The following is a 10,252-nucleotide window of genomic DNA, read 5'->3' on the forward strand; positions in this document are numbered from 1 at the left end:
GGTTGAGGAGTATCTTAGCTATCACTGGTCCAGCCCTCTCATGTTAGAGGTAAGGAAACAGAGACCCAGACAGAGGAAATGGCTTCCCCAAGGTCCTCCAGCTAAGATCAGTCTCATCAGAGATCAGTCATCTCTGACCTCAGTTCCCCTTCTTGTGGTATATGAAGGCTCTCTTGTAAGACCTGCCTGCAGAAATATGGAAACCACAGTAGAGGGCTATTGCGGGCTCAGAATCCCCCACGTGTTTTCAAAGAAGGGCTTGAATGAGGTAAGGGAGCAAGTCACTGAGATGTCAGGGAAGAGCGTCCAGGCAGAGGGAATAGCAAGAAGAGAGAGGGTATCCTGGGTACTTCAACCTTCACAGACCTAGACTGGCCACTCTGACCTGTTTCTTATCCCTTCGCCTGCTGGCCTTTGAGGAATTCATCAGAGACTTTTATTTACTCCACATGTCAGACAATAAGAAGCAATAGCAGGCCGGGCCTGGTGGCTCACACCTGTAATCCCAGCACTTTGGGAGGCCGAGGCGGGTGGATCACCTGAGGTCAGGAGTTCAAGACTAGCCTGACCAACATGGTGAAACCCTGTCTCTACTAAAAATACAAAAATTAGCTAGGTGTGGTGGAAGGCGCCTGTAATCCCAGCTACTTGGGAGGCTGAGGCAGGAGAATCGCTTGCACCTGGGAGGCGGAGGTTGCAGTGAGCCGAGATTGCACCATTGCACTCCAGCCTGGCAACAAAAGCAAAACTCCACCTCAAAAAAAAAAAAAAAAAAAAAGAGATTAGAGCTAATGTTATATGTTCTTACCACAATAAAATGTTTTTTTTAAAAAACATGTTTAAGGAAGAATAGTTTAATATCATAAAATAAGAGAGCTGGTTTAGGTGTCAGAAGCTAGATTCAAGTTCAAGCTGCAGTGTTAGTAGCTGTGACTTAAGGCAAGTCACTTAACCTCTCAGGGCCTCAGTGTACTACTTTATGAAATGAGGGGGTTGGCCTAAGGTCCCTTCCAGCTTTACTTCATAATACCTTGAACTATAGGTAATTCCAATGTTTTAAAGTAATACAGGCCGGGCGTGGTGGCTCACACCTGTAATCCCAGCGCTTTAGGAGGCTGAGGTGGGCAGATCACGTGAGGTCAGGAGTTTGAGACCAACCCGGCCAACACGGTGAAACTCCATCTCTACTGAAAATACAAAAAAAATTAACTGGGCGTGGTGGCACATGCCTGTAACCCCAGCTACTTGGGAGGCTGAGGTAGAATTGCTTGAACTCGGGAGGCTGAGGTTGCAGTGAGCCGAGATGGTGCCATTGCACTCTAGCCTGGGCAACAAGGGCGAAACTCCATCTCAAAAAAAATAAATAAACAACTTATGTAAAAAATAAAGTAAAACAGGCCGGGCACAGTGGCTCACACCTGTAATCCCAACACTTTGGGAGGCCAAGGTGGGTGAATCGCTTAAGGTCAGAAGTTCAAGACCAGCCTGGCCAATTTGGTGAAACCCTCTCTACTAAAAATACAAAATATTACCTGAGCGTGGTGGCAGGTGTCTGTAATCCCAGTTAGTCGGGAGGCTGAGGCAGGAGAATATCTTGAACCCAGGAGGGCGGAGGTTGCAGTAAGCTGACATCGTGCCACTGCACTCCAACCAGGGCAGCAGAGCGAGACTCTGTTTCAAAAATAAATAAATAAATAAATAAATAAATAAAGTTTAACTTGACTGGCAGCCCTCATGAATCTTGAAAACAAAGAGTTTTTCAGGAGAGAATTTATGAGATCAGAATACCAGCTGGGGGATACAGCCCTGCCAGCAGCCAGTCTCGTTCTCTCCTAAGGAGAAAGTTAAAGTTTTAGGTACCCATGGGACAACCTGTTAAAGGAGAATTGTCCAAAATTGCAAATGCTAGGGGGACTCCCAGACTCCTATCCATCCCAGTGGTATGGAAGTGCTTCGACCACGCTGTCCTAAGGAGTAGCGCTAAAGCACAGTCGCACTGAGAGAGGCACCGTGCATTGGGTTCCTTGCTGGCAGGCGAGGAAGCACTTTATAATGATGCTTACCGGCTGGGCGTGGTGGCTCATGCTGTAATCCCAGCACTTTGGGAGGCCAAGGCGGGTGGATCACTTGAGGTCAGGAGTTCAAGACCAGCCTGGGCAACATGGCGAAACCCCGTCTCTACTAAAAGTACAAAAATTTAGCTGGGTTGCTGGCGCACGCCTGTAATCCCAGCTACTCCAGAGGCTGAGGCATGAGAATCCCTTGAACCTGGGAGGTGGAGGTTGCAGTGAGCCAAGTTCACACCACTGCACTCCAGCCTGGGTGACAGAGTGGGACTCCATCTCAAAAACATACACACACATACACACAAATAATGCTTACTTACAGACAACAATTCTTATAGTTTTCCAAGCAGTTTCCATCACTCCATTCCATCAACATGCCCATCCTGTGAGAGAGGGAGGGCCGAGATGAGCCTTGTCAATCTCCCCTTCCAGCAGAGGAATGTGCGGGTAAGAGAGTCACAATGTTTCTGAACAAAGCCATAGCTCATAAGTGGTGAAGCTGGGCCTGGACCCCCTGTTTCCTGATAGCTGGCCTGGCGGTGGGCTCTGTACAGCATTGATTCCCAGCCAGCAGCACACCCTGAAGAGTCGCATAGCAGTGAGAGTGCAGACGCTTAGACTCTCCCCATCAGAACCACTCAATTGGAATCTTCAGGGTTGGGGCCAGGTCAGCAGCAGCCGCAAAAGATACTCTGGTCTTCCTGCTTCAGCAGACAAAGGTTTCTAAGCCCAAACATGAGGCATGAGGATAAATGAAATTGTAAATGGAAGCACAAAAATGTCCAGGTCTGAGTTCCTCTGCTGTGTTTTAGTCAGTTTCAGTGCAGTATTTTAGCTCTAAACAATGCTTTTTAGGTCTGAGGGAACTGCTGAAGGAAAGGAGACATTTAGATCTGAAATCTAATTTTTTTTTACCATTTTTTGATAAGTAGGCTTTTTTTTTTTTTTTTTGAGATGGAGTCTCACTCTGTCGCCAGGCTAGAATGCATGGCACGATATCAGCTCACTGCAACCTCTGCCTCCCAAGTTCAAGCGATTCTTCTGCCTGAGCCTCCCAAGTAGCTGGAATTACAAGTGCCCACCACTACACCTAGCTAATTTTTGTGTTTTTAGGAGAGACAGGGTTTCACCATGTTGGTCAGGCTAGTCTTGAACTCCTGACCTCAAGTGATGTGCCCACCTCAGCTTCCCAAAATGCTGGGATTACAGGCATGAGCCACCATGCCTGGCGGGTAAGTGGGCTTTTTAAGAATGTTCCCCGGGCTGGGCGTGGTGGCTCACGCCTGTAATCCCAGCACTTTGGGAGGCCAAGACAGGCAGATCACTTGAGGTTGGGAATTCGAGACCATCCTGATCAACACATCAACATGGAGAAACCTTGTCTCTACTAAAAATACAAAATTAGCCAGGCATGGTGGCGCATGCCTGTAATCCCAGCTACTCGGGAGGCTGAGGCAGGAGAATCTCTTGAACCTGTGAGGCGGAGGTTGCGGTGAGCTGAGATCGTGCCACTGCACTCCAGCCTGAGCAACAAGAGTGAAACTCCGTCTCAAAAATAGAATGTTCCTGAGAATGGATGAACACTAAGTTCAGGTCCTCTGTTAATAATGTTGTTACCATACTGTTTTTCTCATATTTATTTTTAGATTGAAAGAAATCAAGGGAAGGGATGATATTATGCAAGTATATATGATCATTAAATAGGCAATATCTGAAGGTACAGAGGTATACATGAAGGTCAGCACTAATGCTGTTCTCAGCTACCCATGTTGAGGCAAGTATAATAATGATGAACATTTGTAGGCAGGGCGCAGTGGCTCACGCTTGTAATCCCAGCACTTTGGGAGGCCGAGGCGGGCGAATCACGAGGTCAGGAGATTGAGACCACGGTGAAACCCCGTCTCTACTAAAAATACAAAAAAAAAATTAGCCGGGCGTGGTGGCGGGCGCCTGTAGTCCCAGCTACTCGGAGAGGCTGAGGCAGGAGAATGGCGTGAACCCGGGAGGCGGAGCTTGCAGTGAGCCGAGATTGCGCCACTGCACTCCAGCCTGGGCAACAGAGTGAGACTCCGTCTCCAAAAAAAAAAAAAAATAAATAATAATAATAATAATGAACATTTGTTAATACCTACTTGGGCCAGGTGTTGTGCCTAGTATTTTGCACATGATGATCTTAAGTAATGCTCACAGCAACTCTGTGAGGTGAGTAGTGGGATAAAATGTTAAGTGTTGACAAAATCTGTCTCGTAAGGCCAGGCACAGTGGCTTATGCCTGTAATCCCAGCACTTTGGGAGGCTGAGGCGGGCAGATCAGTTGAGGTCAGGAATTCAAGACCAGCCTGACCAACATGGTGAAACCCTGTCTCTACTCAAAATACAAAAATTAGCCAGGTGTGGTGGCACGTGCCTATAGTCCCAGCTATTCGGGAGGCTGAGGCAGAATCCCTTGAACCCAGGAGACAGAGGTTGCAGTGAACCAAGATCACGCCCCTGCACTGCACTCCAGCCTGGGCGACAGAGCAAGACTCCATCTCAAAAAAAAAAAAAAAATCTGTCTCACGGAGTTGTTGTAATGATTAGTGACTTGATTTTACCTAGTGTGGCACTAGCGCTGGATTTCCAAGACCACCTGCAGGTTCAATGATTCCTGAGAGACTCAAGGGACTCTACGTATAGTTACACTTGACAGTTCTGATTTAGTACAACGGAAGCAAAATCAGCAAAGGGAAGAATTACATGGGACAAATTCCGCAGGAAACCAGGTGCTGATGTACAAGAGGCCTCTCCCAATGGAATCACACAGAACGCACTTCATTCTTCCACTGCCAAATTGTGCAATACGTGTAAAATGTCACCAATCAGGGAAGCTCATTAGAGGTACCCAGTACTCAAGTTTTTTACCATGACATGCTGGTCATGTAGGCACCCTCTGCCTAGCACATACCAAAATTCTGGAATCACAGAGGGAAAGCTGGTGTTCTGCATAAAGTATCTTTTTTGTGTTTGTTTTTTTGAAAAAAAAAAAAAAATTTTTGTAGAGACAGGATCTCACCATGTTGCCCAGGCTGGTCTTGAACTCCTAGACTCAAGTGATCCATCCGCCTGTAATCCCAAAGTGCTAGATTGTGAGCCCCGGGCCAAGCCAGGAAAAACTATCTTGTTTGCGTGAGCAGTTGAGGAACAATGTTAGGGAATGATGGGAACCATCTTAAAATCCAAGTTCTCAGCTGTCAGCCATGGCCTGATCTAAGCATTTTCGAAGGCTCAGGCTCTAAGGAGGCTCAGGCCTGCTGTGTTAACTTGCTTCTGCACAGCACTCAAAGTTTATGTCCTTTTTGATTTTGAGAGATGGGAAGACTGAGTTTCACAGAGGTTGGGTGACCTTCTCAAGGACACACAGCTACCAGGTAGCCAGGCCAAGATCTGGAATTCAGGTGTCATGGAAGACCCTGAGAAAAATCTCTGTGGAGCCAGAAGACCTTCTGCAGTTCAGCACTGTCCAGAACTTTCTGCAGTGACAGAAGTGGTCTAGATATTGGAAATGCACCATCCAGTACAGCAGCCACTAAGCACACGTGACTACTGAGCACTGGAAATGTGGCTAGTACCACTAAGGAGCTGAATTTCTATTTGTTTTTAATGTTTAATTTATTTAAATAGCTACATGCAGCTGGTCACCACCATACTGGGCAGTACAGTTCTGTACTATAATGTAATGGATTTTTCTTCAATTGGGAAGCAGGTGGGATAAATAGACCTTGGTTCTTGTTCTGTACTAAGGAATGCACTGGTCTATGTGTTCCTCTCACTGGGTGTCCTTGTGTATGTGCAACAGGGGAAAATAACATGTCATGTCTGCAAGTTCCCTGAAAAAAAGGCCCTTTCCATTCAGCGATTTTGCAAGCTTGGTTTCATTGTTATTAAAGAAAGGAGCTTGCCTGACTAAACATAGAGCATTAAAGCTGTCCATGTAGGGGATTCTGAGGCCTGTCCTGGTGAAGCTCCCCTGCCAGACTCAGGCTGCCTCCTCTCGGGGTCTGACCCACACAGCCGGTTCTCAGGCCTCTGTGTTATCGTGAGATGGGGTGTGCCCACAAGTCAGGATGACCTTCTACCCACATGCATCTTCTCTATCTGCCTGAGGATGAGGTGCTCATGAGCAGCCAGACAACCAGAAGCCCAAAGAAGGGGAGAGGAGACTTTAAGAACCTGTAGGGCTAGTTAGAGCACTGAGCCTCTCACTTCTGTCTTCATCCTGATGCCAGGAGGTGATGTGGGCCCAGGGGTTGGGTCTGCTGCAGGCCAAGGAGAGCTGATGGGTCAGGATGAAGAGGCTGGAGAGCTAGCACGGGGGTTGTGCACACCAGCTCTGGAGCAAATAACCTAGTTGGTATCCTGGTTCCCATGCCTTAGGAAAGTTACTTAAGGTCACTGAGCCTTAGTTCCTCATCTGTAAGATGGGAAGAAGATGATTGGGGAAATTAAGTGGAGGCAATAATAATATCAGCTGTTGCCTCTGGGGCTGTGCTTGCCTGCGAGCCACACCAGGCTGCAGATGACAGGAAACACAGTGAGAGCTGGAGTTGCTGCTGACTGGGTGCCCCCTCCATTCCAGCAATTCCCTTTCTGTTTGATGTCTGTGAACATCACCCACATCGCCATCCAGGCCTTGAGAGAGGAGTGTCTCTCCAGGTGAGTCCCCAAACACCAGCTGGTTAGAGTGACCCAGCAAAGCCTGGTTCGTCCCCACTCTGGCTTCATTTTCCCCAGCTCTACTCCACCTACTGGCTCTTGGAGGGCCTGGACAAAGTCCCCATGCACCAGTCTCCCCAGGACAGCTCTCCTCCCACCCCTGGTCTCAGATGTCAGGCTCCTAGGGAATGGTGGGGGCATCCTGGGTTTGGGCTGGCTCCCCTGGGGAAATGGGGAGGGAAGGCGGGAGGGAACCTAGGTCTCAGCCTTCATCCACTGCTGAGCAGGTCACCCTGCCTTTTTCCTGCAGAGAGTGTAATCGGCAGCAGAAGGTCATCCCCGTGGTGAACAGCTTCTATGCTGCCACATTCCTCCACCTCGCACATGTCTGGAGGACACAGCGGAAGACCATCTCAGACGCGAGCTTTGTCCTCAAAGGTGTGCTCTTTCTTCTGAGGAGGCCTAGGCTCCTGAATGCACAGTGTCCCAGGTCCAGAGAGCCCAAGGTGGTTGCTAGACTGGTTTTGGCTGCAGTTCTTCCCCATCCACACTTTCTCAAATTCCAGCTTACCAAAATCTCCATCACCCACCCCCTGGAGTCTGCTAGTTCTCCTTTCTCTGCCCTGACTGTCGCCCTTTTCTGGCCTTATACTTATGACAAGCATATGTTTTGATCAAAATTGGGAGCCAGGGTCCAACAGTTGGACTATTCAAAGTTGCAATTGTGCGAACAAGGTAGAGCGTGTGGTCCCTGTGGCGGTACCTGGCTCCCCAGCCTACCTCTCTGGTGATCTCTCAATCTGAGGCTCCTTCACCTTTCTCTCCATGAGATAGAGGTTGGGGGTGCTCCCTAGAGCTGCTAGACTTGAGACCCTGACTATTGTGTCACCCAGAGCCCCCTCAAGCCTTCTGCTCCCCAATTCTCTCTGTTGCAGAGTTGGAAGTATTGGCTAAGAAGAGCCCACGGCGGCTGCTCAAGACCCTGGAGCTGTACTTGGCCAGGGTGTCAAAGGGACAGGCCTCCTTGTTGGGAGCACAGAAGTGCTATGGGCCAGAAGCCCCTCCCTTCAAGGATCTCACCTTCACAGGCAAGAGTGACCTGCAGTCTCACTCATCCGAAGGCATATGGCTGATCTGACCTCTGAGATGAATGGAGGCTCAAAGGCTGAGCTGCAGGGGCTTTCAGAGGGTCAGTGGAAACCATGTCAGGAGCCTGGCCAGGCCACACCCCTTGCTGTCTCAGCAGATGGGATATAGGAAGCTCCTGGGCTTAGCTGTGGAAAGCCAAGTACCCTCACCAGCATGGGACATGAGGGGCAGCTAGACTTCACCCACTTCCCGCAGACCTGCTTCCAGAGCAAGGAGAATTCTGCCTTAATCTGTTGGGCTCCAGTCTCCGGGTTGAATTCCAGTGTATCCCACTGGGAGTGAATGGACCATGAGATGGGATGGCCCCATCTGGATGTTCTGCAGATCCCCACATGGGAGGAGATTCCCAAGTAGAGGCAACCAGAATTCTGACTCCCTGGCAGCAGCGGGGCTTTCAGGCACCGGTGTCTGTGTTGTTAGAACTCAAAGGAAGAGGGCAGGGGCAGCAGCCGACGGGGCAGCATGACCCAAGCAAGGGGCCTGAGGCCTAAGTGGGGGTGGGGCACGGAGGTACCTCACCAGGTGGGTGTCAGGCCCCCTCTGGAGTTTCTGGCCATTCTCTTACCCACTCTCTTCTCCCCCTGACCCCCGCTCCATTGTTTATGATGGAAAAATGGACATTTGGCTAGGTGTCTCTCACAGCTGCTCCATCCTAGCCCCCACAAGCTGGGGCTTCCTCCTGTAGATGCTGTGCACGCCCCATGATGGGTTTCTGGCCTAATTGAGGGAAGGAGGAAATTCGTACCAGCAGTTTTCAAATAAAAGAATTGTTCTAATTAAGCGTCTCAGGTGTTTTTTTCCAAGACAAGTCTTGCACCGTCCTGTGGTCCTGTTGTTCCGGGACCTGGTTAGAGCCAGGCACACCTAAGGGTGAAGGCATAGATGGGTTCCAGCCTGGTCATGGGCTCCAGGAGACAAAGTTTGCCTGTGCTGCAGCCAAACCCTGCTGGGTTCATAGGATGTCCATCCTCTGCTATACTTACAAGCCCAGAGACTCCTTGCAAGCTCTAGCCAGTGGACAAGGTAGCCCAGCTCTTGTTAAGATTGACTGGTATAAGGCATCCGCACAGCGTTTTTCCTGCATTTGCTTCTGGCGAAGGCCAGCACTGTTGGTTCCTTCTCAAAAGAGCCTCCAGGCTGGGTGCGGTGGCTCACGCCTGTAATCCCAGCACTTTGGGAGGCCGAAGCAGGTGGATCACAAGGTCAGGAGATCAAGACCATCCTGGCTAACACGATGAAACCCCGTCTCTACTGAAAATGCAAAAAATTAGCCGGGAGTGGTGGCGGATGCCTGTAGTCCCAGCTATTCAGGAGGCTGAGGCAGGGGAATGGTGTGAATCCAGGAGGCGGAGTTTGCAGTGAGCCGAGACTGTGCCACTGCACTCCAGCCTGGGCAGCAGAGCGAGACTCTGTCTCAAAAAAAGAAAAAAAAAAAAGAGCCTCCAGGCCAGGGTACCTGAGCTGGAGAGTGGGGGGCAGGTGAGAGCCCCACTATGCTGCCTTCTGTCTTCTGGACTCCCTCTAGTGGAATGCTATGGAAGACCACTATCTAGCCCTGCAGGCCTCTTTAAATCTGACCCACTGCAGGGGGAACCATCACAGAGGTGGGGAAGAGAGGTGGCCACCCAGGCATGGAGGGGAACTCCTGACTGCTGTCAGCAGGATGCCTCAAGGGTGGGGCTGGTAACAAACCCCATAGTTTGCCTTGTGTTATCTGCCTGACCTGAACTAACCCCTTCATTCACAATACTTCCTCCAGTCTGGTCCTCAGCTAACCAGCAGAGATGGCAGGGAGATTGCTGGGCAGGGCATGGCAGGAGTTGGAACGCAGGGGAGAAAAGCTGCAGCTCGGCCTCCACTTTAGAGTATCAGGTTGGGTGGTTCTTCCCTCTGCAGGGTCCTTTCTGCCCACCTTCCACCTGTTTAGTGCCCCCCAGATGACAGAGTACTCATAGCTTCAGACCCTGGAACATTAGCCATAATGTAGTCTGGCAATTTTAAATTTACAGTTCTGTTAATGAACTGGTTGTAAGGGGTACCTGAACCCTCTGAAAGCAGATGCAAAAATCTTTTTTTTTTTTTTTTTTTTTGAAACAGGATCTCACTCTGTCACCCAGGCTGGAGTGCAGTGGCACGATCTCGGCTCACTGCAATCTCCACCTCCCGGGCTCAAGCCATCCTCCCACTTCAGCCTCCTGAGTAGCTGGGACTACAGGTGTGTGCCACCATGCCCAGCTAAGTTTTGTATTTTTGGTAGAGATGGGGTTTCACCATGTTCCCCAGGCTGGTCTCAAACCCCAGAGCGCAAGCACTCCGCCTGCCTCTGCCTCCCAAAATGCTGGGAT

At 49.8% G+C, this 10,252-nt stretch overlaps 1 protein-coding gene across 4 annotated transcripts in view; it reads left to right on the plus strand.

The window, feature by feature from the left end:
* The window catches only part of ELMOD3 (ELMO domain containing 3), a 40,822-nt gene extending 32,139 nt beyond the window's left edge, over positions 1–8,683 (plus strand). For 3 of the 4 annotated variants that reach the window (XM_055241504.2, XM_055241501.1, XM_055241502.1), the window contains 3 exons: positions 6,682–6,758; positions 7,069–7,196; positions 7,694–8,683. In XM_055241504.2, the coding sequence (XP_055097479.1) occupies positions 6,682–6,758; positions 7,069–7,196; positions 7,694–7,896 (408 nt within the window). In that variant the 3' untranslated portion in view covers positions 7,897–8,683. Of the gene's footprint in view, positions 1–6,681; positions 6,759–7,068 lie in introns of all 4 variants that reach the window. The other variant, XM_055241500.2, reaches the window with a different exon arrangement.
* The last annotated feature ends 1,569 nt before the right edge of the window (positions 8,684–10,252 follow it).

This window comes from Symphalangus syndactylus, chromosome 14 (genome assembly GCF_028878055.3).
Source record: "Symphalangus syndactylus isolate Jambi chromosome 14, NHGRI_mSymSyn1-v2.1_pri, whole genome shotgun sequence".
Classification (NCBI taxonomy): Eukaryota; Metazoa; Chordata; class Mammalia; order Primates; family Hylobatidae; genus Symphalangus; species Symphalangus syndactylus.